This window comes from Capra hircus, chromosome 11 (assembly GCF_001704415.2).
Source record: "Capra hircus breed San Clemente chromosome 11, ASM170441v1, whole genome shotgun sequence".
In the NCBI taxonomy this organism is placed as follows: Eukaryota; Metazoa; Chordata; class Mammalia; order Artiodactyla; family Bovidae; genus Capra; species Capra hircus.
Window position 1 is genome coordinate 74,562,455 of NC_030818.1, and position 12,434 is coordinate 74,574,888.

The 12,434-nt window shown below is 38.0% G+C and overlaps 1 protein-coding gene across 4 annotated transcripts in view; it reads left to right on the top strand.

The window, feature by feature from the left end:
• Positions 1-12,434, top strand: part of ITSN2 (intersectin 2) — a 122,901-nt gene that overhangs the window by 62,815 nt on the left and 47,652 nt on the right. For all 4 annotated transcript variants that reach the window (XM_018055566.1, XM_018055569.1, XM_018055568.1 and 1 more), the window contains 3 exons: positions 6,126-6,262; positions 9,280-9,416; positions 10,433-10,530. In XM_018055566.1, the coding sequence (XP_017911055.1) occupies positions 6,126-6,262; positions 9,280-9,416; positions 10,433-10,530 (372 nt within the window). The remainder of the gene's footprint in view (positions 1-6,125; positions 6,263-9,279; positions 9,417-10,432; positions 10,531-12,434) is intronic.

Sequence of the window (12,434 nt, forward strand, 5' to 3'; positions counted from 1 at the left end):
CACCAAAGTTCAGCTGCTTGTATGTAAGCACAGAAAAGGGTAATGACATAGATTCATAGATTTAAACAGGTTTGAGGTTTTAATAGACATGGGCAGAGAGGGACGAACAAGGGAGCTACAGATCTTAACACAGTAATTATAATAAAAATGAACTCTGACATATGTTCTGAACATGAAGGGATATGAAAAGAGGAATGGTTGTTGATGGAGAAGAGAGGATAATGGGGTCAGCAGAGCAGAGGTCCCAGAGAGGTTGAAAAACTGCTGAAATGGATGCATCAGATATAAGAAAAGCTTGAAGGATAAGAACTTATGTTTGGAAAATGGGATACTGATCAATGGTAGTTTTCTTTGAGATGATGACAAGATATAATAATGCAAGTGATAGATCAGATGAACCCCCCCCCCCAAAAAAAGAGGTCATCATTGAGAAGATCAGCCTGAATTTAGGTTTTGATGGGGTTATCTATGTGGGTGTCAAAGATTGGGAGAATAATGAAAATGAATGAATGAGGAGCAGTGACCAGGTGATTGATAGATGACAGTAAAGAGGAAGGGGAGGGTGGAACTGCTGGATGGTATTCGGAGCCTCAAAAGCACGGAATTTGTACGAGTGAGGAGAAATAGTCATCTCAAAAAGGCAATGAAGAGCAACGAGAATACTCAGGCCAGAAACCCAGTCATTTATATTTACTATTCTCTCAGGCCAGAAACCAGGCAAACAACCCTCAGCCAGGCAGTGATATTTACTATTACCAGAATGGCACGACTGACGTTACGCGTCTCCTGATAGGATGCACTGAGAAAGACACATCACTTCTGTGCTGCTTTTGCCAAAAATATTTCATCTGTGTAAATGTAAGGAAATAATTAGGCAAACCCAAATTGTGGTTTGGTCTATAATATACTAACCCACACACTAGAAATGTGAATCTCATAAAAAAATGGAAGAGACCTCACAACAATGAAACAAAGTATATGGTTCTTGATTGGATAGTGGATCTAAAAAAAAAAAAAGACTTATTAAGGACAGTGTTTACATGATTGGGGACATTTTTGGAATAAGAGTTCTGTATTAAGTAATATTACTATGTCACTATCAACATTGACAATAGTTATGTGGAATAATGAAGTTCTAGGGGCTGAAAGCATCAGCGTGCAACTTAGTCAGACTTTTTGTAAATCTGAAAATTTTCAAAAAGAAAAATTTAGAGTTGCAAAATGCTGTCAAATGTTTATGAGAATGAAATAGTAGTTTAAGTCTATTTTTAAGTTACAGTCAAACATTGGGAAATGAAGAGGAGATGTGGGATAGTATAAATGAGCAGATTCCTCATATTTCATACTAGGAGTCAATAATTATTTTCTAATTCATAAATCAAGCTGTACTAATAAGAGATAAGATTATTACAGGCTTTCTCTGTGACTGGCATTGTCCTAAATGTTTTACTTATATTAATTTATTTAATCCTTAACATTATCCCTGTGATATACCTTCTATTATTGGTTCACATTTCACACAGAAGTAAATTAAGCTGCCCAGAGTCACACAGATAGCAAAAAGAAATTCAACCCAGAGAGTCAGGATTTGACCTTAAATGGTTATGTTAGGGAAAAAATGAAAATTTATTAGCTAAGTGTTCGATTTAAGAAGCTAAAAAAAGACTAGCATAATAAAGGAGGAAAAAAGTAGAAGGAAATAGTGAAATAGAACACAGATGTTTAATAGAGTTAAGAAAACCAAATTTTTACTTTTATAGATTAAAAAAATTAACAAACCTTTGGCAAGACATTTTTGAAAGGAAGTAAAAATAAAGTTAGGAGTAAAAAGGAAAAATAACTGAATACATTACAAACAATAAGAGGGAATATTATGACAGATTTTGCATATAAATATAAAAACAGGTAAAATGAACAAATTATAATTTGTTAACACTGATTCAAGAAAAAAATAGGTAGCTCTATTGTCATGAAATATTTTAATTCTGTAGTGTATAAAATCTCCTCTAAAAGAGAGTCCAGACCTGGAATTTTACTGACAGAATAAATAACTCCAATTTTATACATCTGTTTCAAAATATAGAAGAGAGAGTATTCCCAACTTAATCACATGAAACTATCATAAACCTCATAATTTGATAATAGTGCGAGAAAGGATCATTATAGATCAATTTAGCATAGAGGCAAAAATTCTAAATAATATTGAAAAGTTGAATATGGAAATTTATAAGACAGCTACTCAGCTATGACCAAGTGGGATTTAACTTATCCAGGCAAAGATGATTTGATATGTAAAAATGTTTTACTGTAATTTGCCATATAAACAGGTTGAAGGAGAAAAACAGTTGCTCATCTCTCTAAATGCAGAAAAGGTATTTGATAAAATTTAGCACCTATTTATGATTAAGAAATGAAAAAGTCATTAGCATACTGCTGCTGCTAAGTTGCTTCAGTCGTGTCCGACTCTGTGCAACCCCACAGACGGCAGCCCACCAGGCTCCTCCGTCCATGGGATTTTCCAGGCAAGAGTACTGGAGTTGGGTGCCAGTGCCTTCTCCAATTAGCATTCTAGGAACAGAAGAAAACTTCCTTAACTTGAAAAGAATGAGCTATTGTTCTGTTAAGATAGAGAACAGCTCTGTTCGTAAATGCAAATTGTTTACTTGTTTTCAGTTAATTGATAGATTATTTTAAAAATCAAAGTATACTTATTTTACAGTGTTGTGTTAAATTATGCTGTCCTACCAAGTGATAGTTAACTATTAGATTTAACCAGGACCTCCTAGAAGCATACCTTAACTCAGAGGAGTGAGTCTAATGATACTTTCTAGGATCATTGTAACTCAGGTAGAGGAAATGTTTTTGGCAAGCCCCGTGGTACTTGTCACATCTTACTAATATGCATAGACTATGGTTTATGTACGGTTTATGCAGTGCAGGAGACCCGGGTTCTATCCCTGGATCTGGAAGATCCCCTGGAGGAGGGCCTGGCCACCCACTCCAGTATTCTTGCCTGGAGGATTCCATGGACAGAGGAGCCTGCAGGCCACAGTCCATGGGGTCACAGAGAGTCACGCATAACTGAGTGACTTACCTTACCTTACCTATGGTTTATGTATTTTCATTCACCCAGTAAATACTAACTAAATAACTATAGTCTACCAGGCTCTCTCTTGGCTGGGATTATCTTGATGAAAGACAGTCCTGTTGTCAAGAAACTCACTCCAGTGGAGAGACAGTCATGCAGTTGGAAGATGCTGCCTGTGATAGGAGAATGCACATAATGCCTTGCAGAGCGCAAAGAAGCTCGTTAATTCAGACACAGGAGGAATGGCTGATGAAGGAAGACTTGGACCAGTATTTTTTTTTTAACTTTTATTTATTTATTTGGCTGGTCTTAGTTTTGGCATACAGGATCTAGTTCCCTCATCAGGTACTGAACCCAGCTCCCTTGCACTGGGAGCGTGGAGTCTTAGCCTCTGGACCACCAGAGTACTCCCTGGAACAACATTTTAAAGGACAAGTTAGAGGGCTAGCCTTGCAGAAGATCAGACATTTATTTGGCTCCTCTCCACTTTGCTTTTAAACTTAAAATTCTCCTTTTTACAACTTCAGCCAGTAATATAGCTAATATTTAATAAGGACACACTCAGTACCCTGCACTATTGTAAGCACTTTATGTGTGTTAACCCATTCAGTTCTCATAGCAATGCTGTGGGGCATGTACTGTAATTAACCTCATTGTACAGATGAGGAGACTGTGAGGTTTCCTATGGTTACTCAGCCAGTCACTGCCAGAGCCTGATTCAGATCTTGGGGGTCTTATTCCAGACCAATGCTCCTGAAGTCCTTTCACTAAACCAGGCTACTTCTCCATAGCATGTAACCACGGGAGTCTTCTGCTTTTCAGTAGAATCTAGAGAAAGGTGCAACAGAGAGAACTGAGATCTGTAAGAGAGAGAGCTGAGAGCTATGAAAACTTTGCTGTGAATGGTGGTATTTGTATTATTATTGCCTTAAGTCTTGATCTTAGACATTTTGGACATACTGTCTGGATACCACATTTACTCAGTCTAGTTAAAAGGGTTCATCTATAAAATATTTTTATTTCTGAAAAGAAATAGAGCTTAGGCTGCTTTCCTTTGTTTGCTCATGACCTGGAGTTTTGTGTATAGATAGATGCCCCAAGACATCTTTTACCAAAAAATTCTATCTAAATGTGGTCTAAGCTCCCACCTTTGCTGTGAAGCTTTCTTTGTTTACTTTACGTTTTTGTGGTAGTTTCCTTGTTTTTGGCGTTTTTTCCTCTTCCTTATCCCAGCCTTTTTCTACCATCTTGTTCAGGATTCTATAGATTCCAAGTAAAAGAAATTCAGTTGTATACCTGTGGTGGATTCATGTTGATGTATGGCAAAACCAATACAATATTGTAAAGTAATTAGGCTCCAATTGAATAAATTTATAATAAAAAAATTTTTTAATGCAAAAAAATAAAGTATGTTTGTGGAGTCCCACTACAATATATGGCTTTCCTGAAATTCCATATGAACTTAAGATGGTTTCAATATTCATCCATCTATAAAGCAGTGTGACAATATTCTTTACATATAGATATTTTATTTTTACCTTTAATTAAGTAATAAAAGCATACTTTATCCCAGTTCTGTCTCGTACTAGTATTATGATATTGGGCATACAAAACTTCTCTGTGCCTCAGTTTCCTTATTTTTAAAGCAAGTGTGATAATTGTATCTTCCTCAGAGATCTTTTGTGCAAATATTGTGTTGTAAAGCAAGTGATAATTAAATATTTGCTGTGTTTATTACTTAGAAAAAAACAAAAAAACAAAATAGTTAAGCTAAAAAGAGTGGTAATTGGAAGAATACTAGGACCACTAACTGAATCAGTAGAAGGGGCAGTTCCTAGACATGGGAGTGAAGTCAGAGATTTGGTTCCCCAGCACTCCTTGCTCCACCTCTCTCTCTAAGCTTTGCTTCTCTCTTTCCTGTGTTGACTTCGTTTCTACCCCTGATGGCCTCACTAGGAAATGGGGCAGCCCCAGGTTTACCTTACCCTCACTTTAATGAGTTTAGTGAGGGAAAGGCTTCTTTCTCCCCTCCTCAGTATATCTGAATCCTGGGAAGGGATTGTGGCCCAGCTTGGATCACGTGCATGTCCATTGCACCAGTCATTCTTACCAGGGGAGTGAGGTGCTGTGATTGTTTAGATCACGTGGCCACACTTGGGTGGAAGTGGGAGGAGCACTGAGGGTGAGAGACTCCTCAAAACCACATAGAAGGGTGGCTTCCAGGGGGTGAAGCAACTTCCCCAAAGTGGGAAGAGGATGTTAGTAGAGAAGGGGACGGGGTGCTGAGTGGATAATCACAGGTTTCTGCTAAGACACTCAACTATATTCCAGATTTTGGCACTTTTCTCTACTTTGAGGCTGATTTCTTTGAAGACAAGGACTATAGACTCAGGAGTCAGATGGTCTTGGATTGGATCCCCTGTGAATCTTTATAGCATTTTGCACAGAACTAGATGCTCAATAAACATTTAATTCCTGTTTAATACTTTTCATTATTTTGACCCACTCTAGTCATGGTTTTAGGTAGACGTTATCTTTTCTATTTTAGTTATTAAATTATTTAAATAAATATTGCATAGTTTATTAAATAATTACTTCTGTGTTTAGTTCAATATCTGACCGGATAAAAGTTATGGGTAACTTGGTTCAACTACACATGTCAAAACTATGACTGAACAAAATTCCTCTTAAAATGTTGTAACAAGCAAACTGTTTTCCCTGGATTTTTAATGGATTGCTTTTGTATTGAAAATGAAATACCAAATCAAATACTTGGCTTGCAAAAGATTTTTGTTCCTTAGGAATGAATTAGTATAAAAGCAGTTGATTTTAACATACATTTGTCCTCAGTGGCTATATACCTTCAGTACTTAATGTATTCAAGATTTTTTTAAATCATCTTTTTTAAGACTTTTAATCTTTTTTACTTTAGTTTAACTTGCTTTATGATTTTTATCTTTTAATGCAGTTGCCACATTTTTATGTAAGGCAAAAGTATTTAAATCCATGCCATATTAACTTACTATTTTCTCCTTAGGAACTGAGAGAAAGCTACAATACACAGCAGTTAGCCATTGAACAGCTTTATAAGATCAAACGTGACAAACTGAGGGAAATTGAAAGAAAAAGATCAGAGTTAATACAGAAAAAGAAACTAGAAGATGAGGCTACAAGGTAATGTAATTGATAAATTTATTTTACTATATTGCTACTAAAATTCTAATTATTGTTGCCCATATCTTTAGTTTGACTATGAATAATATACAGTGAATAAAGTTATTATCCTAAGATGCTAATTAGATTCTAAAGTTTAGAAGGTTAGTCCTTCTTTTGCGGACTGAGTTTACAGTAACCAATGGTAAATGTCCCCTTAGTGAAAACTACAGGCTTTGGAGTTCAACCTGGTTATCTTGATCTACCAATTACCATCTGAATGACCTTGGTTAAGTCACTTTGCCTTTTGGAACCTCAGTTTTTACCGTCTGAAAAATAGAAACAGTAATGCATACCTCATAGCTAATTCAGAATTAAATAAGATTAAAGAGCCAAGTATAATGTTTAGCAGGTAATAAGCACTCATTTTTGTCTCTCCATAGTAAATCTATTACTGTTTCCTGAGAAATCATAAAAACCAAATACTTAATTTTATAGAGTGTAATATTGAGTGCAGAAATACCATGTTGATACAGTTTTCTTTGTATATATCTGGGTTGCATCACCTGCCTACATTTGTAGCAAAAAAAAAAAAAAAGTGAGACAGTTGTGTAGCTGAAGCATAGAGCCGTTCACTTAGAGACTTCACATGACTTTTTTTCTATCGGTAAGATTCTACTTCTGATACATTCCTATGTTTCTCCTAAGTTCTCTAGTGTCAGAAATTATAATTAACAAATAACACACCAGCATTTCTTTACCCTGGAGAAGAGTAGAAGAGTAATGTCCATAAAATAGCCACTGGGAAGACAAGAAAGACACATTACCATATAGCAGGCCTCTTTTCTTACTAACTTCAGAATAACCACCTCAGCACATTTTTATTTAGTGGTCACTGTTGACTGTGATGCAGGTAAACTCTGGGTTACTCCTTGTCTCTAGATTCCTCATAATTCTAGTAGGGAATTCAGACAGCTAAGCAAATAGCTGTAACATTTTTTACTCCAAGACTCATACTTTTGTGACTCCCTAGCAAGAGATACCGGAGAAGGCAATGGCAGCCCACTCCAGTACTCTTGCCTGGAGAATCCCAGGGACGGTGGAGCCTGGTGGGCTGCACAGAGTCGCATGGGGACTGTGCGACTATGGAAGGTAGTCGCATAGTCCCCGTGGAAGGTAGTCACATGGGGACTATGGGGTCGTGCAGAGTCGGACACGACTGAAGCGACTTAGCAGCAGCAGCAGCAGAGGCAGTCAAGTTTAAATTAAGGAGGTTTTTATCTGCCACCTAGCTTGTGCCGCAGTGTGTGCCACAAGGGAACTGTGCAATGGGTGCACCACTAGTCACTGTGCTAGGATTTGTTGACACAGGCAAGTACCTTGATATCTCTCCATCATTGCTCATGGTTCCTTTCAGCCCAGTAGACCATATTAGCAATACACATTTTCATTTTATTCACCATCTTCACACATTATCCTAGTTTAGTAGAGGGAAGCAATCAGAACATGTAGGATTGGTTCAGAGCTGGGTCTTAGTACTGTATCTTGACTTCTTGGCCACTTGCCCAGCTATGTTGCCTTCTCACCCAAAGCTATTGGTAATAGTCAGGTTTTCCCATTGTAGGTCTGGTCTCTTTGCCTTTCATCCAACTTTTGAAGCATCTTCTGGCCCTGGACCAGTTTCTCATCCACAAACTTAGAAACTACCAAAATTTAATTTTGTATTCTCTTAACTCTCATGTCTTTTCTTTTTCTCAATAAACATATGGCAAGTACTCTGATAGTGGTGTTCATAATGCTATGGCAGTTTAAATGAAGGTAGGTTGCGTCATCCTAGACATGAGAGACTGTCAGGGAACATTACCAAGGAACTAGGAAAGGGAATATTGGTTGGAATTAAGTCAAGACTGCTAGAGAAGCATACTTCTGAAAGGAGAGGTAGATGTCAGTTACAGAAAATGCTAGAGAAAGCACTCTGCAAAGTGTTAGAGGGTGTAGGAGGGTTTGCAGAGGGTTGAGTGGAAGCTAGTTGTGTGATAATGAACCAGGAGTATGAGGTGTAAGATATTTGGGGGATGAGGAGAAAGGGTTCATGACTAAGTGGGTCTACAGTTTTTAAAATTATCTAGGATTTCCAAATTCTTCCAGGAATTATAGGATAGAGATACAGAATTAAGCCAAGACTTTCACCTTTGTGGGGCATAAGTGTCCTCCAAAACCCAGGATGCATCAGTCACAATCATCACAGCCCCTGATAGAGTATGCTGAGGCTTGAAGAAGGTGTTAAATTTGGTGGTGACTGCTCTGCCTTCAGTAAGATCATCAAAAGTATGTGCAGGAAGAACTGTGGTGAGCATTAATTCTGTATGACCACAGGTCGTCTTGACTAGCTAGAAACCAAGCTGCAGCTGTATCAAATGTCATAGAAACTTGTACAGAAGCATAGACCTCTCAAGGAAAAATGATCTGTTAACCAAAATCTAACAAATGAAAAAGACTTTTAATTGATAATATAAGAAGTAATCTGTCTGTCCAGAAGCATTTCCTATTTTCGTAGCAATGACTAAATCCCGAAAACAGGGATTAGCTGGGATAGTGAGAGTAAGAGTTTGACAGCAGTCCAGGTGGAGAATCTAGAGAGAAGGGAAGGAAGTTTAAATACAGTTTTTATATTTGTTTTATGATTAGTTCCATTTCCGTTTTTTTCCACTTTTTTCCCCTTGGGTTTGGGAGATTGGCTGGCAGGAAGAAATCTGAGAGTGTGAGAAATTGTCAGTCATACACTTCAGCTCATCTCTTTGTCCATAGTTTCTCTCTTGATTGATTGACTAATTGGTTTTCTCCTTCACCCCTGATTCCCCATGGTTTCTCCACTCCCCCCCGACATGTCTTTGCTGTATGTAATAAATACGTAATTATGTTTAAAATTATATTTATATAAGAAATATTTTTCTTCAGTTAGGAAGAAGATCTATTATATTTTTATTTTGCGTAAAAGAAATTTAGGACATTATGCGAACTTTTTCTTTTTTATAAAGGAAAGCAAAACAAGGAAAAGAAAACTTATGGAAAGAAAATCTTAGAAAGGAGGAAGAAGAAAAACAAAAACGACTCCAAGAAGAAAAAGCACAGGAAAAAGTTCAAGAAGTGGAGCGGAAAGCTGAGGAGAAACAAAGTAAGGATAAGGATAAAAACAATTGGTTTGATTTTTCTGAAACAGAGCAACAGAAGCAACAAGAAAAAAAATCCTAATGAGGCAAAAAGAAGAAGAAAATTTAAACGGATGCTAATTCTTTTTCTAAATTAAACTTGGATGAGAAGTATGTAGTCTTAACTAAAACAGATTGAGGGTAGAAATCTTAAAATGACACAAAGAAAAGAAAGTAGTCGTCACTACCAAGGCATAAACCTGGACCCAGTGTTCATAACTGAAGTAATTTAAAACTTTATTTCACTAGTGTAACTAAACTGTTTATTTTAATGAAGTAACAGTAAACTGTTAAGTCTTTGCACAGTGAAATTTTCTGAGATGATATACGTTGTTTTTAGTACCCCTTCCCAGCGTATTTGTAAAATATTAACAGCTTAAGTATTATTGTATTTTTTCTGGATACACATATTTTGGAATCCTTATTAATGACAATGTATCAAAAAAATTTTAAGTTTAAGCATTTATTCTACAAATGAACAAAGTTAAATATCTTTAATCTAGTAAGTCTAGTATGCGTGTGAGTCTTTCTGCTGTGTTTGTTTTTAGAACCATACTGATGAATCTGTAATTAACCGTGCTTATACTGACTCACTTCCTCACTTGTGACCTCCCTTTTGTGCTCGTCTTCCGTGTGATAGTCTGACCTCCACAGATCAAGTCAAGCCTCTTGCAGCTTAGCCTCCCTCCACCTGGCACAGCTCAGTCCCCAGCCCTCAGCTTCCCTTCTCCATGCATGTGACGCATCCTGCCAGTCGTCTCTCTGTTTTGCTGCCTCCTGCTTAAGACAAATATCCTTGTTTGTTTTCTGTATTGATTGTGACTGTTAGAAATACTTAAATCCAACAAGCCTATATCGGATGGATTCTCATTGTACTGTTTGATGCTCAGTTTGTTTTTTTTCTTTTTGAGCTCTTCATTGAGTCATAGCAAAGATGTGTATCTATGAAAGAAGCAAATAATGATAATAATCTTCTCTTTAGGTGAGCCGGCTGGTACTTTGGTGAATTACAGAGCGTTATATCGCTTTGAAGCAAGGAACCATGATGAAATGAGTTTTAATTCTGGGGATATAATACAGGTTGGAAACAGTCTTTTCTTTTTTCTCATGAATAAGCTGAGTGCACTGTACTATATTACTTTCAATAATAATATTGAGTATACTATTATGGGGCTTCCCTGGTGGCTCAGACAGTAAAGAATTATACAGTAATTTACCATTTTAAAAATACATCTTCAGCATCACCTCATTTTGTTCTTAAGACATACTACAGATCTGCAGACAGCATTACAGGTAAGGAAGACTTACACAAGCTGTAATCCTCAGCGGCACGCTGCCAGCTTGGAGTGCGAGTACATGTCTTTTCATTTCTAAACCCAGTGTTCTTTTCACTAGGCCATGCTGCTTTATGCTGTAAAAAGTGACTCTGATTTTATTTTAATAAATTACCAATGACATTTGGGAGAGCTAGTTATTTTCTGACAACCATTAGAAGAGTTGAAGGAGTTAGGTTCTGTAGTTCTAACTTCTAACTAGATGCAGAACGAAAAGGATTTTATTGTATAATCACGTGACGTGTAAAATGGATGAATAAGAGAAGATGCAGGGAATAGCACTGGTTGAGCTACTGTGATACATTAGGAAGAATACAGGCTGAGGAAGCATAGCAACTTGGATTTTAGTCCCGACTTCAGTTTTCCGCTTAGAAAATAAAGGTTATATTACCTAGATTACCTAGCCGGTGTCTGTTTTCTTTTTAACCTGTGTTGTCACCAGTTTGGTGTATTTTATCAGTTGAGTAGCAAAAGCTGAATGGTACTTGGACTAGGGTTTACAAGAACCGACTCTTCAGATGCTCAGTATCCTCCGCGGCTGCACACTGCTTCTGTTGCCATTGCCGCAGTGGCCGTGCGTAGCTGCTCCTCAGCTGAGGGAGGTCCATTACATAGGCAGCTTGAGTTCCCAGTCTCCTGGCCCTGCCATTCCTCCTTGTCTAGTTGGTGGTGATGAGGTGGTGTCCAAGAATGAAGAAATATAGCCTGTCTGGGCATGTCTGGCCAAGAGCCTACTTAAGATTTGGTTATGTCTTTTGTTTCAGCAAATTCTTGTTGGAGGTTATACTGGGCTAGGGATATAGTAAACAATTCACAGTCTCTGCTCTGAATAAGTTTACAGTTATTGAGAAAGATAGACATCCCAAAGAAGTAGAAGAAGGGTGTGGACGGCTGCCCACTTTAGAGCAGACCTCTCCCACAGTCAGAGGGCCAATCTGGTGGTGGTGACAGCAGGAACATAAGGTTAGCTGGAGTTTCTTGAGTGCTTATGTTCTCTGCCGAATCATTGATGTAAAGAATGTCATGAGTTACTAATGTAAAGAATGTCATGAGTTACTGTCAGATATCTAATTTGGAGGCTTCCCAGGTAGCACCAGCAGTAAAGAACCCGCCTGCCAATGCAAGAGATGCAAGAGACGCAGGTTCAAGCCCTGGGTCAGAAAGATCCCCTGGAGGAGGGCATGGCAACCCACTCTAGTATTCTCACTGGAGAATCTCCATGGACAGAGGAGCCAGGTGGGCTACAGTCCATAGGGTTGCAAAGAGTTGGACATGACTGGAGCAGCTTAGCATACATACACACACCTGATTTGGACAGCTTAGTTAATAATGGTGTTCATTCACCAAGAGAGGATGATTAGAAGGAGGACATTTAAGGGGGAATTGTAATGAGTTCGGTTTGCGATGAGTTTCAGATTTCTAGGCAGCAGTTATGTATCCAGAGGTATCTTGAGCGATCTCTGGCAAAGGTCAGAGGGAGCCAGTTTGGATGTCATCAGTGTGTTGTGATGGTCATTGAAGATGTGACCGTGGCAGAGCTCCCCTAAGGGGGAATAATGGGGAAGGGGGAAGATGGCTGAGGGTGCACTCGCTGGGAAGCATGGGCACTGAGGGATTGTCAGAGGAAGGGGAGCCGGGGAAGAATGACTA